The 27,852-nt window shown below is 45.0% G+C and overlaps 1 protein-coding gene across 3 annotated transcripts in view; it reads right to left on the bottom strand.

Annotated features, from left to right (window-relative positions):
* Window positions 1-27,852, bottom strand: part of LOC132378752 (sorting nexin-1-like) — a 117,977-nt gene that overhangs the window by 57,335 nt on the left and 32,790 nt on the right. For all 3 annotated transcript variants that reach the window (XM_059945886.1, XM_059945887.1, XM_059945889.1), the window contains exons 2-4: window positions 22,334-22,436; window positions 7,518-7,614; window positions 3,413-3,534 (exon numbers count right to left, since the gene is read on the bottom strand). In XM_059945886.1, coding sequence (XP_059801869.1) covers window positions 3,413-3,534; window positions 7,518-7,614; window positions 22,334-22,436 — 322 coding nt within the window. The remainder of the gene's footprint in view (window positions 1-3,412; window positions 3,535-7,517; window positions 7,615-22,333; window positions 22,437-27,852) is intronic.

Here is a 27,852-nt window from a genome sequence, read left to right as displayed (position 1 = left end):
TGGAGGCTGTGGAAGTGAGCGAGGTCCTCAATGAATACTTCTCTTCTGTATTCACCACTGAGAGGGAATTTGATGACGGTGAGGACAATATGAGTGAGGTTGATGTTCTGGAGCATGTTGATATTAAGGGAGAGGAGGTGTTGGAGTTGTTAAAATACATTAGGGCGGATAAGTCCCCGGGGCCTGACAGGATGGTCCCCAGGCTGCTCCACGAGGCAAGGGAAGAGATTGCTGAACCTCTGGCTAGGATCTTTATGTCCTCATTGTCCATGGGAATGGTACCGGAGAATTGGAGGGAGGCGAATGCTGGCTCCTTGTTCAAAAAAGGTAGTAGGGATAGTCCAGATAATTATAGACCAGACAACACACACAAAATGCTGGTGGAACACAGCAGGCCAGGCAGCAGATGTCGACAGTGTTTCTCCTTATAGATGCTGCCTGGCCTGCTGTGTTCCACCAGCACTTTGTGTGTGTTGTTTGAATTTCCAGCATCTGCAGATTTCCTCGTGTTTGCTCTTTAAATTATAGACCAGTGAGCCTTATGTCTTTGGTGGGAAAGCTGCTGGAAAAGATTCTTAGAGATAGGATCTATGGACAACTAGAGAATCATGGTATGATCAGGGACAGTCAGCAAGGCTTTGTGAAGGGCAGTTCGTGCCTAACAAGCCTGATAGAGTTCTTTGAGGAGGTGACCAGGCATATAGATGAGGGTAGTGCAGTGGATGTGATCTACATGGATTTTAGTAAGGCATTTGACAAGGTTCCACATGGTAGGCTTATTCAGAAAGTCAGAAGGCATGGGATCCAGGGAAGTTTAGCCATGTGGATTCAGAATTGGCTTGCCTGCAGAAGGCAGAGGATCGTGGTGGAGGGAGTACATTCAGATTGGAGGGTTGTGATTAGTGGTGTCCCACAAGGATCTGCTCTGGGACCTCTACTTTTTGTGATTTTTATTAACAATCTGGATGTGGGGGTAGAAGGGTGGGTTAGCAAGTTTGCAGACAACACAAAGGTTGGTAGTGTTGTAGATAGTGTAGAGGATTGTCAAAGATTGCAGAGAGACATTGATAGGATGCAGAAGTGGGCTAAGAAGTGGCAGATGGAGTCAACCTGGAGAAGTGTGAGGTGGTACACTTTGGAAGGATAAACTCCAAGGCAGAGTATAAAGTAAATGGCAGGATACTTGGTAGTGTGGAAGAGCAGAGGGATCTGGGGGTACATGTCCACAGATCCCTGAAAGTTGCCTCACAGGTAGATAGGGTAGTTAAGAAAGCTTATGGGGTGTTAGCTTTCATAAGTCGAGGGATAGAGTTTAAGAGATACGATGTAATGATGCAGCTCTTTAAAACTCTAGTTCGGCCACACTTGGGAGTACTGTTCCAGTTCTGGTTGCCTTTCTATAGGAAGGATGTGGAAGCATTGGAAAGGGTACAGAGGAGATTTACCAGGATGCTGCCTGGTTCAGAGAGTATGGATTATGATCAGAGATTAAGGGAGCTAGGGCTTTGCTCTTTGGAGAGAAGGATGAGAGGAGACATGATAGAGGTGTACAAGATATTAAGAGGAATAGACAGAGTGGACAGCCAGCGCCTCTTCCCCAGGGCACCACTGCTCAGTACAAGAGGACATGACTTTAAGGTAAGGGGAGGGAAATTCAAGGGGAATATTAGAGGAAGGTTTTTCACTCAGAGAGTGGTTGGTGCGTGGAATGCACTGCCTGAGTCAGTGGTGGAGGCAGATACAATAGTGAAGTTTAAGAGACTATTAGACAGGTATATGGAGGAATTTAAGGTGGGGGATTATATGGGAGGCAGTGTTTGAGGGTCGGCACAACATTGTGGGCCGAAGGGTCTGTAATGCGCTGTACTATTCAATGTTCTATGTATCTATCCCGCACCTTCCAAATTGTTCCAAGAAATTCTAGCCTATGCTGTTCTGCCATTATTCCTTCCAATCAATTCTGGTCAGTTCTTGCTTCTGTAATTTCCTTTACTCCACTGTAATATAGATACATCTGATTTTAGCTTCTTCTCAAATTGCAGGGTGAATTCTATCCCATCATGATCGCTTTTTCTTAAGCTTTGATGAATTCTGTTTCATTGCGCAACACCCAATCCAGTACAGCTGATCCCTTTAGGGGCTCTACAAGTTACACTAAAGAAAAGCCATCCCAGAGGCATTCTACAAATTATACCTCTTGGGATCCATCACCAACCTGATTTTACCCAATCTACCTGTATATTGATGACTATCAAAACATTGCCCTTTTGACATGCATTTTCTATCTCCCTTTGTAATTTGTAGACCACATCCTTACTACTTTTTGGGGGTTTGTATACAACTCCCATCAGAGGCTTTTTACTCTTGCTGTTCCTTAGCTCTACTCACAATAATTCTACACCTTCCTGTCCTATGTCACCTCTTTCTAATGGTATGATTTCATCTTGAATGATATAATGAAAATGAAAATCTGTAAGATGTAATCATTGAAAGTATTGTATGAAGGCAGTCCATTATCTGCATTAGGTGTCTGTGCTGATTTTGTTTGTTTACAGCCAATCAAAAGAATGCGGCAGTGACCACATGAATCCCTAAGACCAAGACACTGGAGCAGAATTAGGCCATTCAGCCCACTAAGCCTGCTCTGCCATTCCATCGTGGCTGATCCTGGATTCCACTCAACCACATACACCTGCCTTCTCGCCATCCCCTTTCATGCCTTGACCAATCAAGAATATCCCCCTTATCTAGATTCCAGTGAGTACAGGCCCAAGGCTGCCAAACACTCCTCATACATTAACCTCTTTATTCCCTAAATCATCCTCATGAACCTCCTCTGGTCTCCCACCAATGAGAACACCTCCTTTCTGAGATTATGGGGTCCAAAACTGTTGACAATACTTCAAGTGTGGCCTGAGTAGTGTCTTATTAAGCCACTGCATTATCTCCTTACTTTTATATTCTATTCCACTTGAAATAAATGCCAATATTGCATATGCCTTCTTTACCAGTATCCTCCATCAATAATTATTAGGAACTAATACTCAATTTTATAGTACTGTAGTAGTATTGGTTGTGTTCTAATCTGTTCTGTATTTCATTTAAATACACAATTTGGTACTCAGTTAAGCAGTAGTTTGTCTTTTTTATATACCTTTGTTACGATTTTCATGAAACTTCAGCTGCCTATTGTAGCAGCTACTTAATTGGGCCAAAACATATTGGTCCTTGATGAGTACCAATTAACTGGAATCCATTATACTTACCAAAGGAGAGAGAAAAAAATTTTAAATCTCTCAGAGAACCAAATACAGCTGAGGACAGGGAAAAGAAGGGAGGTGGAAAAATACCAAGTCATGTTCCTCTATGATTTGTGCACATTAAACATTAACACTTTGAAATGCCTCCTCACCTCTTGACTGACTTTGCTCTTTGATGTGCTGGGTGGAAACTTTACCGATGACTCTGCAGTGAATGGTTTGGTCTGACTCTTGTCATTTGGAGGACTGTCCAGAGACAACTCCACTGTGGCTTCTGCAACAAGAAACATTCAATCTAACTTGGTAGGGCCACACTACCCTCAGCAAGTCTGACCACAAACAAACAATACCTTTGACAAAATGAAGGGTGCCAACATAACATGCAAGATTCAGAATTTATCCTGCTAAGAGCTGGATCATTCTGATTTGATACAGCAAAATTCAGACCATGATTCAGACAGTTACAGCCAATGTCACATATCACACTTTATACAAGACTCCATTCAGTTTTGTTTAATTTTTTTATTTATTTAGAGATACAGCACAGAACAGACACTTTGAGCCACACCACTGGCAACCGACCTGTTTAATTCTAGCTGAATCATAACCAATTAACCTACTAAGTGGTACACCTTTGGGCTGTGGGAGGAAACCAAAGCACCTGAAAGAAACCCATGGGAAGGAAGGTAAACTTGCTTCCAGAGAACACTGGAACAGAACTCTGAACTCTAGCACCCTGAGCTGCAATAGGGTCATGCTAACTACTACACTACCGTGACACCCCAGTTGTGATACTGGAACTCAGCACTATCTGTTCCCTTATAAAACCCAATCTCTCAATGCTGCAGCTCTCCCCAAAACCATTATAAAGCCCACCTGACAAATGTTCACTTTAGTACAAATAGGCTTTGGTTCTAGATAACTGAGACAGATTCTATTCACTTATTAACATGGCAGTTTTTATCATTTCTAATCACGCTGCTGAGGGTGTACCGTACATACTTGCTCAAATACAAAACAAAATCAATGACAAAGAACCCTACAAATATCAACACATTATATCTTAACCAGAGAAAATGAGTTCTACAATTTGCAATGAAAGCAGGAAATGCCATATATTTGGCACGTCTAGCCACCTCTGTGGAAAGCCCAACAGAATGTTACAGATCAATGACTTCTAACCATCTCTATGCTTCCTATCTCTCTCCCATCTGCAGAGCTCAGGCCAAACAGGGACCATGTCTGATGGGATGGAGAACCAAACGGCTAAGTGACAAATCCTAGTGCTAGGTTGTTAATCAGAATCTGGTTTAATATCATTGGCATGTGTCATGAAATTTGTTACACCCGTCCTCATTATATGCGGGGGATACGTTCCTCGCAGTCAACGCAAAACATAAAATCGCATAATGTGAATAATTATTTAAATGAAGAAAATAGGGATGCGTCCCAGAGGGCTTCCTAAGTAGGTTTTATCTGTAGTTTATTCACATTTTCATACCAATACGACACAAAACCAGTACCACAAGGCACATCTGTATTATATTTCATCAATTTAAGGTAATATTCAATATAATAAATCATAGAAAGTTAACATACTAGGGTGTACAGTACTCACCAACAGTGGCAGGTGTGTTCGCTCTGGGAGGTGAGTGGTTGTTGTGGTGTCGGGCAGCTTTACGTGGATAAGGTGCATGGATGGTTGTGGTCGTCAGGATCGTATCAAGCACAGCAAGGGGTGAAGGAAGACTCACAGAACTCTTAGAACTGCTAGCACTGGTTTGAAGAAAGTGATGAGGGTTGTTTGATTGGCAGCATTTTGGTTTTCAGCATAAATTTGCTTGTAAGAAAGAAGGGTTGACAGCAGAGAACGTCTGAAATGCTGACTCCGTTCTAAACTTGGGTCCACGTCCATCGCCGTTCGGGCCAAGTGTTCCCTCACCGTTGGCAACCTCCTGGGATTTTCAAAATCGTCTGTTGCTTGCAGCATCTGAGAGATAGGTCACCATTAAAAAAAAGCGCCTTGAATATGGATCACACCTTGGCTGAGTGGCTGAATCAGCGATGTTGTGTTAAGTGGCAGAAAACATACTGTTACGTTAGGATGAATGCTGTCCAAATGTTTAGGATGGGCTGGCGCACTGTCAAGCAACAAAAGAACTTTAAAGGCAAGATCCTGTTCCTGGCAGTAGCGTCCCAGAGCTGTGATACCTTCACCTGATGCTGTACTGTTTAAAATTTCCAACTATTTTCCCCCCCAAGTGTTAAAGCGGTTCTCTGCCGCTCGGCTGATGGCCCAGGACATGACATCGAACGCTTAGGAGGCATAGTTAAATATTTCAAGCATAAAAATCACTGGGCCATAGGTAAAACCAACAAAAGTTGAAGAGTGCAAGATCACGAATCCACACCTTGCCAAAACCAATGCGAGACTGGCAGGAGTGAGATTGTGAGGCGTGCGCACTGACTTGTATTGGCAGGAAAACAATGTTCCTCACATAACTGTGAGTTTTGGACGCATATAAGGAGACGTTGGTAGAAATAAGTTCCTCACATAACTTTGAATCTGCATAGTCTGAAGACACATATAATGAATATAGGGTGTATCTTGTGGCAGCAGTACATTGCAATACAATTTTAAAACTAAAATTAGTACAAAAATAGAGGAAAAAAGGTGAGGTAGTGTTCATGGGTTCATTGTCCAGTCAGAAGTCTGATGATGGAGGAGGAGAAGCTGTTCTTAAAATGTTGAGTGTGTCTTCAAGCTCCTGCACCTCCTCCTTGATAGTAGCAATGATATGAGGGCATGTCCAGGGTGATGTGGGTCCTCAATGATGGAATTTTCCCATCAGCTTTTGAAGATGTGGAAGCTAATGTCCATGATGAGGCTGGATGAGTTTACAACTTTTTGCAGCCTTTTCTCATTCTGTGCAGTGGATCCTCAGTACCAGACAGTGAAGCAAACAGTTAGATTGTTCTCCATGGTACATCTGCAGAAATTTGCAAGTGTCTTTGCTGACATACCATGTCCAACACTTCACAGTTGATGTATGTAGGAATGTCAAGAGGGAGAACGCATGTGAGCAGTAGGACAATAATGTAGCTGTCAGATGCAGAACTCTATTAGGTAGCATTTGTGGACAAAAAGCAGTTTATATTACAGATGGATGACCTTATAGATCAGTCATGATATAAACAAGAAAGGTTATTTATGCAAAGTTGTAGAATTCAATAGAGACCTTGTGGTCAGTTTGCCTAGACAGAAGGTGGTAGCGTTCATCAAGCTTATGCTAGACTGGCTCCCTGAATGCCTCAAGGGAAGTGTTGCAAGTACTAGTATGATATCTGCCCTTTTATTAATTTTTACCCTTCCAAATTTGGAACATTAGACCCTTTTGCAACAGGAGGGGGTCCATAGGAGTCTGAGCTCCAGAATGTAAGGGTTAACGTACAAAAAGCATTTGATGTCTCTGCGCATGTACCTGTTGGAGTTTAGACTAATGAGGGAGAATCTCATTGAAACCTATCGAACATTGAAAGGCCTGAATATAGTAGACGTGGAGATGATGCTTCCATCGGTTAGAAAATGTAGGACTACGTGGCAGAGCCTCAATAGAAAGACATCAATTTATAAGAGAATAGGAGAAATTTCTTTAGCCAGAGGGTGGTGAATCTATAGAATTCATTACCATAGACTGCTGTGGAGGTCAAGTCATTGGGTATATTGTTGACAGGCTCTTGATTAGTCAGGGATTCAAAGCTTCTGGGGTAAAGGCAAGAAAATGAGTTTATATTAATATGGAAAATAAAGCAGCCACGATTGAATGGCAGAGCAGATGCAATGAGCCAAAAAGCCTAATTTTGCTCCTCTGTCTTGTAAGAGTGGCCTGGTCCAACATAACAGCATTGCAGAAATCCCAGGACTCAATGGTCAGCATTGTTTAAATATATTCAGAACATGAAATGCAGCATTTTGATTGGACATTCACTACAAAGGCAACAGACTTCCAACCAATAATGTGCCCAAGATTTTCAGATGGGAATTGAAGAGATGTGATCCCTGGTTTCAAACCTGTGTCGCACTGATGAAGGAATATAGTCACATTTTTACCAAGCATTTGTCCTCCAAAAGACAATTCACATCATCCACATTCATCTATGGAATTCTTTATACAGAAATACCTCTCCACATCCATTGAAATGGTAATGAAAAAATGAAATGCGAAGTGTCTGATTGCTGGGTAGCAGAATGCTTACCTGCAAAAATATCTTGCTCTTCATCATCAGATTGTATGCCATTTGTCTTGGAGTTGCTGCTGAGAGTCTTTGTGGAATCCATGGGCAAAGGACTAATCTAAAATATAAAGGTCATTAAATATTACCCACAGAATTACCCACATGTTCAGACTTCTTTTTTTAAATCAAAGAATCAAACTTCAAGATTTCAATAAAGTCAAGCCTCAATCAGTCTGAGCACTTACTGGTGGCACAGACTCTCTATATCAAGGATTCCCAGCCCCTTTTATACCACAAACCCCTACCATTAACCAAGGGGTCCATGGACCCAAGGTTGGGAACCCCTGCTCTACATCAAACTGGACAGAGTTTCTGACGATATTACCCACCAATACACTCCAATCCCTCACCAAGAGGAAACGCACAAGATTCTGTGGATGCTGAAAATCCAGAGTAACACACAGACAAAATGCTGAAGGAACTCAGCAGGCCCAGCAGCTCCTATGCAGAGGAATAAGCAGTAAATGTTTCAGGCAGAGACCCTTCATCAGGACTGGAAAGGATGGGGGAAGAAGCCAGAATAAGGTGGTGGTGGTGGAGGGGGGGGGAGGCGGGGGGAGAAGGGGAAGTCTCCAGTTTCTTCACAGAATTCTCCAAGTGAACAAATGCCAACTTTCCTGCAAGTTGGCAAGTATTAGTGTCTCAACCCAACTCAGGTTTACAAGGAACAGCCTCTCAGAACTATCTGCCTTTTCAGTTAGAGACTGAACAATTGCCATCCAAATATTCCACTAGACGAGGGGTCCCCAACCTGAGGCCCATGGACCCCTTGTTTAATGGCATTGGTCCAAGGCATACAAAAGATTGGGAACACCTGCTGACTCAACTTTCTGTTTTTAATAGTTTCCCATTGTTCCTTTGCAAAACCAAAACACAACAGGCAATGATTGCAAGAGGATATTATCTGCGAAAAGCAAATCATATTATTTTGATCATAATGCATTCAATCAAGGCCCCAAACACTCCACACAGCTACTAAACAGTTTGTGGCAGAGGTCAGTGACCAGACAAAGCAACCTCCAAATACAAAGCAAAGTAGGAAACAAATTCCTGCCCAGGATGATGGACAATACATTCCAAACACAATAAATCTGCCAGATTAAAATGTCAGGTTCAAGGTTTGTTCTGCTACAACCTACACAGACAGAACAAAATCACAAACAAAACAAAACCATTCCAACAACAGAGGAAGCTGTGAAAATGCAGAGCCTGATAGACGTGGCACGAAGCAGCTGTAGTTCATTACTCTCTTGTTCCAACCTCAACCACAGGGAAACCATTGCACTCTGATCTTTCATTACTGGTCTAAATCATTTAACGAGCTATTGAGGTCAGTACCCAAATAAATTTTGTTAAAACAAACTATTCAAACTATTCACACTTGCACTTCTTTACATAACAATTTTAAATAGACCATGATTTAGTTTCAAATGAAAAACGTGGTTTAAACTTTAGGAGTACATGAATATATAAAGTAATTTAAAATAGTAAGACTATGATATAAACAAAATACTTATTGTAGAGTTTGGTGCAATAAAGGGTTAATCACTTTAAATCTCATGCTAAAGATATAGCAGGGAAAAGAACCTGAATCACTGTGGTGAAATATTGGATCTCAGCAGCAGTGACCAGGCATGAAGACAGTGCGGGGGCAGAACAGATTGGATAGGCTCAGGAAGCTGAGTGATCCTCCTGTCTTCCAGGACTCACACCAGGTTCAGGATCAGTTATTGCCCCTCAAACATCAGGCTCCTAAACCGGGGGGGGGGGGGGGGTTAACTTCATTCACCCTATCACTGAACTGTTACCAAAACCCACAAACTCATTTTCAAAGTCTCTCCATTTCATGTTATTGAAATTTATTGCTTATTATTATTGTTTTCTTTTTGTATTGGCATAGCTTGTTGTTTAGTTGGTGCGGCCTTTCAGTAAATCTATTATGGTTATTATTCTAGTATGGATTTAGAGTATGGTGACTTTGATGATAAATTACATGGGCATGGGCTGCAGAGGAGAAATTCAAATAAGCTCAAATTGACCAAATGTTAGGTTTATCGATTTGGTAAAAACAACCGGAACCCTTGTGGTATGACTGGAGCAATATAAACACCAGCGTTCCTCACCACTGCAGGCCAAGTTTGTCTGTGACACACAGCTTCACCCTACTGTCAGCAAACTAGTCAGGTGACACTTGTGCAATATGGATTTGACTACATAATTGTAATTTTCTCTGCAGTTTAACAATTTGATATGTATTTTACGTAACTACCTATTTACATACAATTGGTTAGTATGTTTCCTAGTGGTCACAGTATGTACTGTATATATGCAGTTGTTCAGTTTGTCCTCCAGAGGTTACAGTTCTTTATAATTCTAGAAGCTTCTGTATTGCATTGTTTGATAGGGGATATCTTATGTACAAATTTGAATGGAATGTCTCGTATCTATGAGATACCAGGAAGGCAGAGCACGTAGACTTGCCATCTGTATTCTTTACTGCTACTTTCCTTCCCTTACTAACTCCTGTATCTTCCCATTTCTAATTCTGTATTCTATTTGTGCTTACTAAAATTATCATGATGCAATAAGTTTTATGCATCTTTTGTAACTTCCATAAATACACTGGATTAAAAACAGAATCCAAAGAGTACTAGGACCAGCTGGGAGGCCGGAACCAAGGAGCATTACTGCCACAAAATAGCTACATTTTGGAGAGGACTACTATCTAAAATAATACCTGGAACTTTAATCCAGGTCCAGTCCAGTTTGGCACCTGTGCTGAGCTTGCAGAAGTAGTCGGCAACTATAACCGACTTGGGAAGGGAAGCAAACAGAAATAGTCAGAACCAGCAATGGGAGTGTGCAACATGAATAGAACATGAAACAGTTAATGGACCACATCCTAAGACCAGTCCTTCAGAGCAAATCCAATGTATCATTCCTTTCAGCTCCGCAGATTTTTCTTATTCAGGATCTGCCCCTACCACTTTCCCAGTTAGATCATACTGCATCATGTTTCCTTAAATCAGTGCTTTCTATTACCATATCTCTCACCAGTTCCTCTATAGTCAGGAAACCAATCATGATTTTGAACCTCAGACAAAAGCAAAAGAGAAATTCTGATAAAGAGCTGAATGTGCAATTGCTAATGAGAATTGAGAAAATGTTTTAAAAGCTCTGCATTTATAACTATGCACAATAACACAGGACACCCAGGTTCAATAAAATCATTATATTCATGTGAGCTGATAGGAAAGAATTTTATGTTAGGAACAAGATCTTGTCCCTTCACCACAATAGCAGAAAAGGCCTTTCCCCCATCTGCAAGTTTACACCAGGATCATGGTGGGATATCTACACTTGCCTATAACACCTGGCTAGCCTACAACAGTTATCATTCAGAAGGGAAGGGTGACAGGCATATGAAGACGACTGGACATTTCCCCACATTACCCAGCCTCAAAATATATCACAATTTCTCCACGCAACACACACAAAATACTGGTGGAACGCAGCAGGCCAGGCAGTATCTATAGGGAGAAGCGCTGTCGACGTTTCGGGCCGAGACCCTTCATCAGGACTAACTGAAAGGAAAGTTAGTCCTGACAAAGGGTCTCGGCTCGAAACATCGACAGCGCTTCTTCCTATAGATGCTGCCTGGCCTGTTGCGTTCCACCAGCATTTTGCGTGTTATCTTGAATTTCCAGCATCTGCAGATATCCTCATGTTCACAATTTCTCCACTGCCACTGGGTTCTTCCTCACCAATACTGTGGAGTGTTTCACCAAAGAACTGCTGACATTTGAGGTCACAGTTAATCACCACCTTTGAAAAGGCAATCAGGGAGCAGAAAAAAGCATTGTCAGTAATATCCAAATCTATTAAAATTATACAATAATTAAGATTTGGCTATATTAATTCCGATGAACAGGGAGAAGGCTTCCTGTAACATGTTCTTCGGGCCATTTGAGTTGGTAAGTAGCAGGAATAAGTCACTCTTGCACCCAGTACCTACTGCAGCCAAGGTCAAGGTCAAGGTCAAGGTCTATTTGTGATCTCTGGCTCCATGGTTAAGTTTAAAAGTTTAAGCATCAACTTGCCTTGAAAGGCAAAGCCTTACTCACAAAAGGATACAGCAAACTGCACCAGCAGGCTTGAACAAGCAGAATTCCTCTAACCAGATACACCCAAACCTCACAACCTATTGTCCACGGCAGCCTCAATCATAGCAAAACTTCTCCTTCACCACACAAAGCATGTGGTATATAATTCCGACAAGTCAGCATCTAATATACAACTCTCTGCAAAGCTAAAGGGTGTAGCTATTTGTAAATACAGTTTCATTGCCAATCTGAAATGAATTTTGTATCAACTCTGGATGCTGGCTAAATTTATCAGAAAGTCTACAGAAAATATATCTCTTGAGGCTAATGAATTCACTCTCTTAAATGCAACTAGGCATGCTTTATTACTAATCACTGAAAACAACATTCATTGGTTAATCGTGGTAGAAGCAACATGCAGGTGACAGATCTCTTAGACGCGAGGCCATATTAACTTGACCACAATCTCACTCTACACCCAACAAATCTCACTTTGCTATTGCTACAGCCTACTGGTATCTATTGTAACCGATTTTTCAGCCACATACTATATAAACTTTCTTAAATTTATCATTGGGACTGACAACCAAAAGTTGGCAAATTTCCTCTGCTCATCCTGCTCCAAACCTAGACCTAAACACACAGACATTTTGGGTGGGAAGGGTGGGACTGCTCCCACCACAAACAGAGTTTACAGCAAGTAACTCACCGCTTTCACCACCCTAACTCATGAACTTCCCTTCAGCAACACATAAAATGCTGGAAGAACTCAGCAAGTCAGTCAGCATCTATGGAGGGATAAACAGTTGACATTTCAGTCAGAGATCCTCGATCAGGACTGGAGATAAACGAGACAGAAGGCAGAATAACAAGGTTGTGGGATGGGGGATACAAGCTTGCACGAGATAGGTGAGGGAGAAAATGGGTGGGGGGCTGAAGTAAGAAGCTGGAAGGTGAGAGGTGGAAGGGATCAAGGGCTGAAGTTGCAAACACCAGGGGGCATATGTACAAAATTAAGGGAAGGAAGTTTAGGGGAGACATCAGGGGTAAGTTGTGTTTTTTTTTCCCCACACAAAGGGTTGCAAGTGCCTGGAATGACTTGCCAGGGATGGTGGTGGAGACTAAAACATTAGGGGTATTTAAGAACCTCTTGGACAGGCACATGGATGAAAGAAAAATGGAGGGTTATGGGGTAGTGTGGGTTTAGTACTTTTTTTTAGGATTATATGGGTCAGCACAACATGGAGGGATGAAGGGCCAGTACTGAGCTGTAGTGTTCTATCGTTCTAATAGAAGAGGACATTGGACCATGGAATAAAAGGGAAGAAAGAGGGGTACTAAAAGGTGACAGGCAGGTGAGGAGAACGTAAGGAGTCAGAGGGGAACCAGAATGGCTTAAAAAAAAAGTGAGGGGGACAAATTAGAAGAGAAATCAATGTTTATGTACCTCCTTCATCACTAGAACACTCCAGACCATCTACAAAAGGCAGTGCAGATATTCCTCAAGGCATGGGAGTAGCTTCATCACTTGATTGCGATGGTTCAACTCTCCACCGCTATTGAGTGCAATTATGAATGGGTAAAAAAATCTTAATGCTCTCAGTTATACTGAGATTTCAGATACCAATCATAATGAATGCTGAAAACTGTTCAGTACATTGCAAAACCTCCTCTATTCCATCCTTGTTCTCAAAGAATCCTGCAGTGCCCTACATTGACAGTTCTCACAATGTCCTATGCTGTTTTCGATAACAGAACTTAATATATACACATCCAATTGCTTCAAGAACAGACTTAAAATGTCTGTATCACAATATTTAACTATTTAAGCTTCACTCAGTTTGCACAAGATTATAAAAATGTGTCCAATGTGGTCCAGAAACTCCTTTCTGTTGAACTCACAGAACTGCTTTTCCTACCAGTAAGGCAACTCCAGTTGTTGTCTCAGTGTGATGTTTCAAGTCCAGAATGGAAAACATCACAACTGATATAATGAGTCATTTTAGTTTTCAGATGCTCCTTGGGGAAATCAGCTCTCATTACACCTTGTTATTTAACTACAGTGGGTTTTGGTTAATCGGGGCATCTGCTTATCTGTCGCAGGGCAGCAGCACCCATCACCAGAGGCCCACACCACCCAGGTCATGCTCTTCTTGCTACTGTCATCAGCAGCTTCAGAATTCACCCCTCAACTACCAGCCTCTTGAACCAGTTGGATAACTTCATTCACCCCGCCATTCAGAACATACAGACCGACTTTCAAAGACTCATGTCATGGTCTCAATATTTATTGCTTATTTCCTCTTTTGTATTTACAATTTGTCTTTTGCACACTGGTTATTCGTCCATCTTTGTTGGGTGCACACTTTCAGTAATTCTGTTATAATTTGAGGATTTATTGAGTATCCCTGCCAGAAAATGAATTTCAGGGTTGTATATGGTGACACATGTACTTCTGATTATAAATTTACTTTGAAGTGAAGATTTGGAGAATGTAATCATCAAAAGCATTGTATGAAGGCAGTCCATTATCTGCACTAGCTGTCTACTCCGATTTTGTTCATCTAGTCCAGAGGTCGGCAACCTGCGGCTCCAGAGCCACATGTGGCTCTTTGATCTCTGTGATGCGGCTCCCCGTGGTTTGTTAGCTTTTGAAATGTAATTCGAAATTTGAAGATTATGGTGATCTTGTACAATCTGAAAACTTTGCGGAGACACCGTTTCCTGGCACATCCGAACCGGCTCACAATTAGCCACCGTTCCGACTAAGGGAGATAGCCTACGGGGGTTTGTGAGTACGTGTCTTTTGGAGCATCCGCGCCCACGGGGGGTGGGTTGAGGGAGGCTTTAAAGCAAGGCTGTTTAGTTCGAATAAAGTAAAATAAAGACTGCAGTCTTTATTTTAGCGCTGCGTGTAGCACACCGCTACAATGTGTTTTTTATCGCTATTAATATACATCACCACTGCCAATGCCTGACGCCCGCCAGTGCGCGCTTTCTTTTAATTCTTCGATCCAAGGTAGGCTAACTATGGAGTAACCTTCAACCCAACGTCTTTTTTTCGGAGTTCAAAATGTTTTTGTTGCATGCAGAAATGTAATTTCGTTTTCTCTGCAGGAGTTCATCAATTTCATAAATGCAACACATTATAGTTTGTTTATACATAGCATAAAGGCAAAAAAAAACCCGTTGTATGCAGTGTTATTTCATTTTGTGGCTCCCAGTGTTTTCTTTTCTGTGGGAAATGGGTCCATATTGGCTCTTTCAGTGGTAAACGTTGCCGACCCCTGATGAGAACATGGCAGTGTACAACCAGATGAATTTTTCCATTGATAACTATTTGGAACTAGTATACAATGTTCCAGTACTGTAGTGATCTCGGCCCAAAACGTCGACTGCACTTTTTTCCCCATTGATGCTGCCTAGCCTGCTGAGTTACTCCAGCATTTTGTGTGTAGTACTGTAGTACTACTGGTACCGTTCTAATTTGTTCAGTATTTCATTTAAATACATAATTTGTTCCTCAGTTAAATGATAGTTTTGTAGCGACCCACTTTCTGTGCAGGCGAACCAGCTCACAAATAGCCAGCGCGTGGTGGGAGACTTTGGTAATGAACCTCTGACGTCATTTCCGCCCGGAGAGGGCAGGCGCTAGGGATTAAATGCCAGCGCCACGAAGTTTGAATAAACTAGTCTCGAAACGACTTACCGACTGCCTGTCATTATTTCAGCGCTGTGTGTAGCACATCGCTACATTGGTGACCCCGATGGTCCAAACGGGATTTGGACTGAAGATGACCGACTCTTCATCTGTTCACGCAGTTTCGCTAAAACTGCCAACTTTCTGGATGCTACGACCACGGGTGTGGTTTAGCCAAGCAGAAGCCCAGTTCCAGATTCGGCAGATATCTTCTGATTCCACGCGTTACTATCACGCAGTGAGTACCCTTGACCAGGAGACGGCTGCCCAGGTTGCGGATTTCATACAGTCGACCCCGGAAGAAGGCAAATATGAAGCATTCAAAGCGCTGCTTATTGGGACCTTTGGCCTCTCACGGCGTGAGGGAGGTGCCCACCTGCTTCACCTGGACGGTTTGGGAGACAGACTGCCATCAGCATTGATGAACGAGATGCTGGCCCTGGCTGATGGAGACAAACCCTACCTCATGTTCGAGCAAGCGTTCCTAGACCAACTGCCCGGGGACATACATCTGCTGCTGGCCGACACAGATTTCAGCAACCCCTGGAAGGTGGCGGCCCGGGCAGACGTGCTGTGGAAAGCCAAGAGGGACAGCGTGGCATCCGTCGGTCAGGTTACCAGGCCACGCGCCCAACAGCGGACCAGACCAGGTCTGGCAGGGGGGTGCACACAACATAGAGGCAGGAGTGAGGAGGCCAGTGAACACTGGTGTTTCTACCACCAGCGGTGGGGCACAAAAGCCCGCCATTGTTGCCCAACCTGCAATGGCCAGGGCCAGCTGCTGCTAATGACTATGGCGGCTGGCCACCAGGACAGCCTCTTGTACGTCTGGGACAACAGTCGGGACACCACTTCTTGGTCGACACCGGAGCGGAAATCAATGTCTTGCCCCCGACGGGGTACGACACCCACAACAGGAAGCCAGGACCCACCCTGAGGGCTGCAAACGGCAGCATGATACTGACCTACGGCACCCGCACAGTGCAGATGCAGTTCGGCGCCAGCCGGTTCACATGGGACTTCACACTGGCCGCCGTGGCCCAACCACTCCTGGGGGCGGACTTCTTGCGAGCTCACAGCCTGCTGGTCAACTTGCAAGGGAAAAGACTGGTACATGCCGAGACTTTCCAGACGTTCTCCTTGGGTGAAGCCAAGTTGCCGGCCCCACACCTGGACTCCATCACGCTGTCCGACAACGAGTTCACCAGAATCCTGGCAGACTTTCCCTCGATTCTGGCACCGCAGTTCACGGCACCCATGCCCAGACACGAGGTTCAGCACCACATCCCGACCAAGGGACCACCCCTCCACGCCTGCACACGAAGGCTCCCCCTGGAAAAGCTCCGCCTGGCGAAGGAGGAGTTCAAGAGGATGGAGGAATTGGGGATCGTACGGAGGTCCGACAGCCCATGGGCCTCCCCCCTGCACATGGTGCCCAAAGCAGCCGGAGGTTGGAGACCATGTGGCAACTATTGCAGACTGAACGAGGCTACAACTCCAGACCGCTACCCCATGCCGCACATACAGGACTCTGCAGCAAACCTGCACGAGGCAAGAATATTTTCCAAAGTAGATCTTGTCAGGGGATACCATCAAATCCCAGTGCACCCTGAAGACATCCCCAAAACAGCTCTCATCACCCCGTTTGGCCCGTTCGAGTTCCTCCGAATGCCGTTTGGCCTGAAGAATGCCGCACAGACATTCCAGCGGCTAATGGATGCGGTGGGACGCGACCTGGACTTTGCATTCATCTATTTGGACAACATCCTTATAGCCAGCAGTAGTTGCCAGGAGCATCTGTCCCTCCTCCACCAGCTCTACTCCCACCTGAGTGATTTCGGCCTCACGATCAACCCGGCCAAATGCCAGTTCAGTCTCGATACCATCGACTTCCTGGGCCATAGGATTACCAAAGACAGGGCAACACCTCTGCCCGCCAAGGTAGACGCGATCCGCCACTTTGCCTGGCCCAACACGGTCAAAGGCCTGCAGGATTTCGTTGGTATAGAGAACTTCTACCACCGTTTCCTCCCCTCAGCAGCCCGTATCATGCACCCTTTGTACACCCTGATGTCGGGTAGAGGCAATGAAATTACTTGGGACGAGGAGGCCGCGGCCGCTTTCATTAAAGCCTAGGAAGCCTTAGCAGATGCTGCGATGCTGGTGCACCCCAGAACGGATGTTCCGACTGCACTCATGGTGGATGCATCCGACACAGCAGTCGGTGGGGTGCTGGAGCAGCTCATCGAGGGGCGCTGGCAACCCTTGGCATTCTTCAGCAAACACCAACGACCACCCGAACTCAAGTACAGTGCTTTCAACCAGGAGCTGTTGGCACTGTATCTGGCAATCCGGCGTTTCAGGTACTTCTTAGAAGGAAGGCCATTCACTGTGTTCATGGACCACAAACCGTTGATCTTCGCATTCACAAAGGTGTCCGATCCCTGGTCGGCCCGCCAGCAGCGACATCTGTCCTACATCTCCGAGTACACTACGGACATCCAGCATGTCTCGGGAAAGGACAACGTCATGGCAGATGCACTCTCCAGATCAGCTATCCAGGCCCTGTCCCTGGGGGTGGACTATGCAGCACTGGCGGAGGCACAGCAGGCAGGCGACGAGGTGCCCAGCTACAGGACCGCAGTCTTGGGTTTGCAGCTGCCAGACTTTCTCGTAGGCCCAGGTAGGCCCTCCTGTGCAACATGGCTACTGGCCAACCTCGCCTCATCGTCCCGGCAGCCTGGAGGCGGCGAGTTTTCGACTCCATACACGGTTTGGCGCACCCATCTATCAGGACAACCATCCAGCTGGTCTCCAGCAAGTTCGCGTGGCATGGACTTCGCGAGCAGGTCAGTGAATGGGCCAGAACGTGCGCGCAGTACCAAACAGCCGAGGTGCAGCAGTACACTAAAGCCCCGCTGCAGCAGTTCAAATCCACCCACCGGAGGTTCGACCACATTCATGTGGATATCGTGGGCCCACTACCAGTGTCCCGAGGACCGCGGTACCTCCTAACTATGGTAGACCGGTTCACGAGGTGGCCAGAGGCAGTCCCGCTCACCGACACATCTGCCGATTCCTGTGCCCGAGCACTGATTGCAACCTGGGTAGCACCCTTCTGGGTACCAGCCTACATTACCTCCGACAGAGGCGCCCAGTTCACCTCCAGCCTCTTTTCAGCTGTGGCCAGCCTGTTGGGAGCGCAGCTACACGACACAACTGCCTACCACCCACAGTCAAACGGACTGGTGGAACACTTCCACTGTCACTTGAAGTGGGCTCTCATGGCCCACCTGAGAGGACCTAACTGAGTGGACGAGCTTCCCTGGGTCCTGCTTGGAATTCGCACAGCGCCCAAAGAGGATCTGCACGCTTCGTTGGCCGAGTTGGTGTACGGCGCACCCCTGGCTGTCACAAGAGAGTTCATACCAGCCCCAAGGGGCAAGAGGAAGAACCCACAGCAGTCCTGGACAGACTACGCGAAAGGCTCGGCAACCTGGCCCCCGTACCGACTTCACAGCATGGACGGACCCCGACCCATGTACCCAAAGACCTGCAGAACTGTAAGTTTGTGTTTGTACGAAGGGGCGGACACCAGGCACCGCTACAGCGGCCGTACGAGGGGCTGTTCAAGGTGATCAACAACAATGGGTCCACGTACGTTCTAGACATTGGGGGGAAAAGAGGTGGACCGACTCAAACCAGCCCATGTGGACTTGGCACAGCCGGTCCAGGTTCAGGCACCGCAGCGCAGAGGCAGATCTCCCAAACAGAGGCTGATCCAGACTGTGGACATTGGGGGGTGTATCGCCGGTTCTGTTGGGGGGGGGGGGTTATGTGGCGACCCACTTTCTGCACAGGCGAACTGGCTCACAAATAGCCCACGCGCGGGGGGAGACTTTGGTAATGCACCTCTGACGTCATTTCTACCCGGAGAGGGCGGGCGCTAGGGATTAAATGCCAGTGCCGCGAAGTTTGAATAAACTAGTCTCGAAACGACATCAACTGCGTGTCGTTATTTCAGCGCCGTGTGTAGCACATTGCTACAGTTTGTATTTTTTTAAAGAACTTTTTAAACTTCTTCCATGAAACTTCGACTAATTGGGGCAGCTGCTTAATTGGGCCAAAATGTACTGTTCCCAATATGTCCCATTTAATGGGAATCCACTGTATTTATAAATTGCTAGTTTACTTTTGGAAACTTCTGAGCTGGCTAACACGAGCTAGGAAGGGGACTGACCATTCCAAATATGGAGATAAAAGATACAGACTGTACAGATCAGACATTAAGTGGATAGATAGGACAGCACCAACAGGAGATACACACACATACTCAGAGGATGGTGAGAATGTGGAACAAGCTGTCACTAGATACGACGGATGCAGGTTCGACTTTTACATTTAAGATAAGTTTGAATATGATGGGAGGGGCACTGAGGGCGACAGTGCAGATGCAGGTCAAAAGGACTAGGCAAAATAACTGTTTGGTACAGACTAGATGGACCACCGGGCCTATTTATATGCTGTAGTGCTTTGAGTCTATCATGCTGCCAACAGATTGCAGACTTCCATCATGACCCTTTTACCCCCGTCTTCACAAACACCCATCACATTTACCAAAGCAACAGAAAGCATTCAATCCACAATAACTTACACTTCAATAAACTCAAGCCACTGTAATAGAAATGTTGAGCCAAACACATAACAAAGGATTTGTGTGCTGTGCCCAGTGTAATATCGTACTTACTGCTGGTCGATATGCAAAGTTCCGGGCCAAACAAAAGGAGGCACTGGACAGCATTAAGAGAACATGTAATTCTTGCAGTCTTCACCACTTCAAGACATCAAGCAGCTTCAATGTTTTCTGTTCTATTCTCACTTCAAAGTTTTAAAATATTGTTTATTGCATAACTGAGGCAGCCAGCCTCAATGGAACAAGACCACTAACCTGAAGTACTTGCAGCTCAGCAGTAAATGTTAATCCGAAGTCTAATCAGATAGAAAGTCCTGATGCACCCTGCCCAGTGACAGACACAAAGTCCAAATGTAATTTGCTTGAATTTCACTCCAGATGAATATTCATGTACCCAAATGAGAAATACCTCAGCAGTCAGTCACTTGACTACCAAGTGTCATTTTAAAATTTTAACTGGAAAAATAAACATCTCAACAAATTCAGTCATCCAGTCTGAATTTACAAGAATGGGCAACAAAGCACAATTTTATTTAGCAAACTTCAGGAATTGTGGCTTTCTGAAAAAAAAAGGAATAAATGCCACAGATGCAAACAATGAATGATGTGAACAAATCTGGCAGCTCAATCCTCCATTCATTGTACAAACCAAGTACTTCATTATACAACATCCCCATATGAATCACAGCACTACAGCCCACCGAGTCAGTGTAGACCCGTTTTCCTATCCAGCCCCATCTACTCACACCCGTACCATATTACTCCGACAATGCACTTATCCAAACTAATCTGAAATGTTGAACCTGCATCCACACTCACACCAACTTCTAGTGAAGCTTTCCCTTAGATTCAACTTAAATATTTACCTTTCACATCAAAACCATCACCCCCAGATTTAGAGTCAGGGGAAAAGCCTGCATGTATTTACCCTATCGACACCCCTCAATTTTATACACCTCTGTAAGATCTCCCTTCATCTCCTATGTGCCAGGGAATAAACTCTTAACCTATTTAAACTTTGCTTATAACCAAAGTGCTCAAGACCAGGCAACATCCATGGAAAAATTCTCTCACCTCAGAACTCTAGCTTCACTATGCAAATCCTACCCTGGTTTGTCCTCCCAAAGTGCAACACCTCACGTCTCCATCAAATCCCATCTGCCAGTTTTTCGCTCATTTATCCTGCTGGTCCAGATCTAGCTGTGAGCTTTGATGGTCTTCCTCATTGTCCACAACACCCCCAACCTTTCTTGTCATCTGCAAATTTGCTGATCCAGTTTACCAAATCAGCATACATCCAACAGGAACAGACAGCACTACATAGCAATTTTGTATTGCAAAAAGGTAGCAAGATTTGTTACAATTTTACAGGAAACTGGCAAGGCCATACAGTTTTCGTGCTTGGCACTTCAGATAATCTAGAAGAGATATATTAGGCTATGAGAAGACTATCGTATATAAGTAGCTAAAGAAGATCCATCAATATTATTTGGAGTTTAGAAGAATGACATGACCCAACTGAAACATACAAAATTACCAGGCAAATTGTATACATATCAAGATGCTTCCAATAGTGCAAGAAGATAGTTGCACAATCTTTTAAAATTAAACAGTTTTCCCCCAGAACACAGAACCTTAGGAAGTCTCCAGAGGGCTATGGAGAACTTAAAGAGGTATATTTTTGAAAGTTCAGGGAATTGATCATGAGGAAGTGACGCACACTTTACAAGAACTACAAGTGAAAACCTTAAGAAAGCAAATGAGAACAAGGATTGCACTCCAAAACGATACTGCAGCAAAACACTCCGCCAAACCAAACTCCTGCAGGAGAAGTCTGGAAGACGAGTAACATGTCACTCCTGCAAATTCCTCTCCTGTCACGAGTTGCAGGGGCCGGAGATTGAGGGAGGAGGATGTGGTGCAGGGCCAGGACAAGCACCGGGCTGAAGCCCGCGGTCACGGGTGGGGTAGGGTGACTGAGGGCACAGATTGGAGGAACGAGCTGGGAGGAGGGAAAAGGGAAACAGAGAACCCAGCGCGGGGTGCACGGGCCGAGAGAAGAGAGAGCTAGCAGGGGGATGGATAGGGTTAGAGGGGCCGCACGGTGTCGTGGGGGGGGGGGGGGGGAGAGAGAGAGGAAGGGACGCCAGGGCCGAGGGGCCGCGGTGACGGGAAGGAGGGGGCGTCTCCCCCTGTGTCCAAGGTCCGGAACCCTATTCCCTTGGGCCAGGAGCTCTGGACAGGGGGCGAGAAGGAGCCGGGAACTGAGGCCCATACTCACGCTGCCGATGAAGAAATCCTCGCCTTCTAGCCCACCGCTTTCTGCCTCGCCCGCCGGCTCCGGTTCCAGCTCCGGCGGCCGCTGCTCCGCCGCCATTTTGTGCCTGACAACATGCAACAATACTTTATTGTTCCCTCCCGGAACAGAGCTGCGGCCCCGCCTCTCGACAATGCTTTATTGTTCCCTCTGGCGAACACAGGCCCGGACCGCGGGGTTTCCACGACAACCGGGGTCCGACCGTCCGGGGCGCGGGTTGTGGGGGAGAGATCGAGGCCTCCCGGGAAGATTCAAGGTTGTTTAATACGTACACGTGTAAAGAACGGCGAAATAATTGTTACTCAGAATCAGGTTTATTATCACCGGCATGTGTCGTGAAATTTGTTAACTTAGCAGCAGCAATTCAGTGCAATACATAATATAGAAGAGAGAAAAATAATAATAATAAATAAATCAATTACGGTGTTTGTATATTGAATAGATTAAAAATCGTACAAAAAACAAATAATATATATTTAAAAAGTAAGGTGGTGTTCACAGGTTCAATGTCCATTTAGGAATCAGATGGCAAAGGGGAAGAAGCCGTGGTGACTCTCCTTAATAAGTCCCTAATATCTAAATACTTGTAGGTACAGGGTTTGGGGTGGCTATTCCAGCAAAAGCAATTGCAATCAGCAGAAGAACATCTGATAAGTTAGTATACAATGGAGATGTTGGTTGTGTTGTGTTGGGTGGAGAAAGCTAGACTAGTCAAAGCGTTGATATGCTCAGATTCATCTTCAGTTCTACTAAGTTTAAGGTCTTCTCATTCAAACACCCGGCAAGATGTACTTCATGAAGTCCTTCAGTCAGTCACAGGAGTTGCAAATCAGGGAAGTCAGGTTAAATGGGTTCCAGCTCATTTAGGGGTGAAGGGGAATGAAAGGGTGGATGAGTTGGCAAAGAGGACATTAAAAAAAGAAAATATAGAAATGCACATTAGTATCAGTAAAGCAGAGGTTAAGTGTGTAATCTGGGGAAAAAATCAACCAAATGTGGCAAGAAAGATGGGACATGGAGGGGAAAGGGAGGCATTTATATCAAATACAAAAAAGTGTTGCAGGTACTAGGGTAGGTAGTAGATACAGAAGAGAGGAAATTGTGTGGACTAGGTTAAGGCTGGGGCACTGTGCACTAAACCAAACATTGAAAGTGATAGGGAAACACCAGACAGGACTGTGTGAGGAATGTCAGAAAGAGGAGTCAGCAGAATATGTAATTCTGAGTTGCAGGAAGTATGGGATACAGAGAGAGATGATGAGAATTAATCTAAGGGAATTGGGGGTGCAGGAATTCACATTAAAAGGGTTGCTGGGCATGGGTGAGAGAACACAGGTTAGGGTATTTTTAGCTTTCTTAAGGGGTACAGGGTTTTTTTTATAGGATATGATGGATAAACAGGAATAGGGTACTAGGATGGCCAAAGATGGGAGGATGAAGTGTAGGTTAGGGTATGTGTGTGTGTGTGTGCGATTGGGTGAAGGGATTTAGAATGTGAGTCCATCGCATACTCCAGAGCAGAAGGTGGTGGTAATGCACCATTAAGCTGGGTGCCAACCGCCATAAAACAAGACAGAGAGAGAGAGAGAGAGAGAGAGAAATACTTGTAGGTCCTATGTCTTCGTACTCCTTCCAATAATTTACCTACTACTGACATCAAACTTCCAGCCTATAATTGTCTGGATTACTTTTAGAGCCTTTTTTAAACAATGGAACAACATGAGCTATCCTCCAATCCTCTGTCCAGGGCCCCTGCAATTTCAACACAAGTCTCCTTCAAGGTCTGAGGGAATACCCTGTCAGGTCCTGGGGATTTATCTACTCTGATTTGCCTCAAGATAGCAAGCACCTCCTCCTCTTCAATCCTAGCCCAGTGCTGGGATTCCCTCATCCTGTGCTGTGAGTCCCTTGTCCTGTCCAGGAGTCTCACGTCCAGTCCTGTTGTCTCTCCCTCGACCAAGGCTCTGTGTTCTCGTCTTGTCCATGTGCCTCACCCAACCCAGGAATACCTTGCCCAGCCCAGTGTTGGGATTCCCTCATCCTGTGCTGAGGTTCCCTTGCCCTGTCCAGAAGTCTCTCATCTCATCCTGTGTCTCTTCTCGACTTGTCCTCACCTGGTTCTGGAGTCCAAGCCCGAGTCAAGACCCAGGTTCTGGGTCCTTGTCCAGTCTCTGGCTCAGAGTCCAAGCCCAGGCTCCTAGTTCCCGGTTCCATGTCCTGGTTCCGCTGTCCTAGTCAAGTCCTAGCCCAGGCCCGGAGTCCTTGTCTTGTCCGGGGCCTGTGTTGTGTCCAGCATCCTTTCCTCCTCTCTTCCCTTGCTTCCTTCTCACGCCTAGTTCTGTTCGTGGTAGTTCAATGTCTGTGTCTTGCTTTTAGTTCCGCTCCAATGCCCCCCTTATGACACTTATAGCCCTCCTGATTTCTTAAGTATTTTTTGAACTTTTTATACTCCTCAAGCACCTTATTTGCTCCCTGTTTCCTATACATGTTATACATCTCTTCTTCTTTATCAGAGTTCCAATATCCCTAGAGAACCAAGGTTCCTTATTCTTCAAACACGAGGAAATCTGCAGATGCTGGAAATTCAAACAACACACACAAAATGCTGGTGGAACACAGCAGGCCAGGCAGCATCTATAGGAAGAAGCACTGTTGACGTTTCAGGCTGAGATCCTGACAAAGGGTCTCAGCCCAAAACGTCGACAGTGCTTCTTCTTAATAGATGCTGCCTGGCCTGCTGTGTTCCACCAGCACTTTGTGTGTGTTCCTTATTCTTACTCACTTTGCCTTTAATCCTGACAGGAACATACAAACTCTGCGCTCTCAAAATTTCTCCTTTGAAGGCCTCCCACTTGCCAATCACATCCTTGCCAGAGAAAAACCTGTCCCAATCCATGCTTTTTAGATCCTTTCTCATTTCTTCAAATTCGGCCTTTTTCCAGTTTAGAACCTCAACCTGAGGACCAGATCTATCTTTATCCATGATCAAGTTGAAACTAATGGTGTTATGATCACTGGAACCAAAGTATTCCCCTACACACACTTCTGTCACCTTTCCTAACAGGAGATCTAATATTGCATCCTCTCTAGTCGGTACTTCTATATATTGATTTAGAAAACTTTCCTGAACACATTTTACAAACTCTAACTCATCTAGACCGTTAATGGTATGGGAGTCCCAATCCCAATTAGATGGAAATGCAAACAATTATAATACACCTGATGCAATGGGCACCTGTAGATATTTCCTTGGTGACATAAGCAAAATCCTCAACATCCCAATGGATTATAGACATTGGAATGCCTTCCTTGTGATTGCACCAACGTGTTGGGTGCAGGATATATCCTCTAAGATGCTGATGCAAAAGACAGCCAGTAAGCTGTCACTGTTCTGCATCTTCTGCGGGGAAAGCAAATTGCAGCAGGTCTAAATCCCTGCTCAGGCTGGAGTGGAGGTGCAGGCAGGGAATAAAACTCTGGGCAAAGATAGGGATTGGGAGTCTGGGAAGAGACTGGGTGAAAACAGGGATTGGGAGTGTCAGTACAGACTGGGTAAATACAAGAATTGGGAGTGTGGGTAGAGACTGGGTAAAGACAGGGATTGGGAGTATGAGTATGCATAAAGACGGACTGGGAGTGTGGGTAGAGACTGGATAAAAACGGATTGGGAGTGTCAGTAGAGACTGGGTAAAGACAAGAATTGGGAGTTTGAGGAGAGACTGGGTAAAGAGAGAGATTGGGTGTGAGGGTACAGGCTGGGGAACTATGAAACTGTGGAATGATAGTGATTGGTAGTGTGGGAAGTGACTGTGTAAAGACATGGATTGAGAGTGTGAGTACAGACTAGCTAAGGAAAGAGATTGGGAGTGTGGGTAGAGTCTGAGTAAACACAGGGATTGGGAGTGAGGGTACAGACTGGGTAAAGGGAGAGGTTGGGAGTGTGGGTACAGACTGGGTAACTGTGACACAGGGTAAAGACAGATATAGAATGTGGGTACAGACTGGGTAAAGACATGGATTGGGAGTGTGGGTCTATGCTGGATAAAGAGGGAACTTAGAAGTGTGGGTAGAGATGGGGTAAAGAGAGAAGTTTCATGTGGGTACAGACTGGGTAACGCGAGACTGGAGAAAGACAGGGATTGGGAGCATGGGAAGCGACTTGGTAAAGACTGAGATTAGGGAGTATGAACAGAAGCTGTGGGAGCGTGGGTATCGACTGGGTAACTGCGACACTGGGGAAAGGGGAATTGGGAGTGAGTGAAGCGACTGGTTAAAGACAGGGATTGAGAGTGTGAGTACAGTCTGGATAAACACTGGTTTTGGAGTGTGGGTAGAGACGTAAAGACTGTGATTGGGAGTGTGGGAAGAGACTGGGTAACGACAGAGTTTGGGAGTGTGGGAAGAGATTAAGTAAAGACAAAGATTGGTAGTGTTGCCACAGACAGGGTAAAGACGGGTATTGGGAGTGTGGGTACAGATGGGGTAACTGCGACTGGGTAAAAACAAGGATTGGGAGTATGGGTAGAGACTGGATAAAGACAGATTTTGAGTTTGGGTACAGACTGGGTAAAGACAGGTTGGGTGTGTGGGTATAGACTGAGTAACTGTGAGTCTGGGTAAAGTCAGGGATTGGGTGTGTGGGAAGGAACTGGGTCAATACAGGGATTGGGAGATGGGTAAAGACAGGGATTGGAAATTTGGGTGGAAACTGGGAAAGACGGGGCTTGGGAGTGTGAGTACAGACTGGGAAAAACAGGTTGGGTTTGAGGATACGAACAGGGTAATGACGGATTGGGAGTGTGAGGACAGACTGGGTAAAGACAGGGATTGGGCATGTGAGTAGAGACTGGATAAAGACAGGGATTGGTAGTGTTGCCTGGGTGAAGACAGGGATTGGGCGTATGAGTAGAGACTGAGTAATGACAGGGATTGGGTGTGTGAGTACAGACTGGGCAACTGTGACACAGGGTTAAGACAGATATAGAGTGTGGGGTAGAATAGGCAAACAAAGGGATTGGGAATATTAATATACAGTGGCATGCAAATATTTAGGCACCCCTAGTCAAAATTTGTGTTACTGTGAGTAGAAGATGAACTGATCTCCAAAAGTCATAAAGTTAAAGATGAAACATTCTTTTCAACATTTTAAGCAAGATTAGAGTATTATTTTTGTTTTGTACAATTTTAGAGTGAAAAAAAGTAAAGGAGCACCAAGCAAAATTTTGGGCACCCCAAGAGATTTGATTGAGCTCTCAGCTAACTTATACCAAGGTCTCAGACTTTAATTAGCTTGTTCACGGTCATCGTTAGGAAAAGCCAGGTGATGCAAATTTCAAAGCTTTATAAATATCCTGACTCCTCAAACCTTATCCCAACAATCAGCAGCCATGGCTCCTCTAAGCTGCTGCCTAGCACTCTGAAAATTAAATTAAATGATGCCCACAAAGCAGGAGAAGGCTATAAGAAGATAGCAGAGCGTTTTC

Source organism: Hypanus sabinus, chromosome 21 (assembly GCF_030144855.1).
Source record: "Hypanus sabinus isolate sHypSab1 chromosome 21, sHypSab1.hap1, whole genome shotgun sequence".
Lineage (NCBI taxonomy): Eukaryota > Metazoa > Chordata > Chondrichthyes > Myliobatiformes > Dasyatidae > Hypanus > Hypanus sabinus.
The sequence above is the reverse complement of the archived record's forward strand: the minus strand, read 5'-3'. Positions and strand labels throughout refer to the sequence as shown.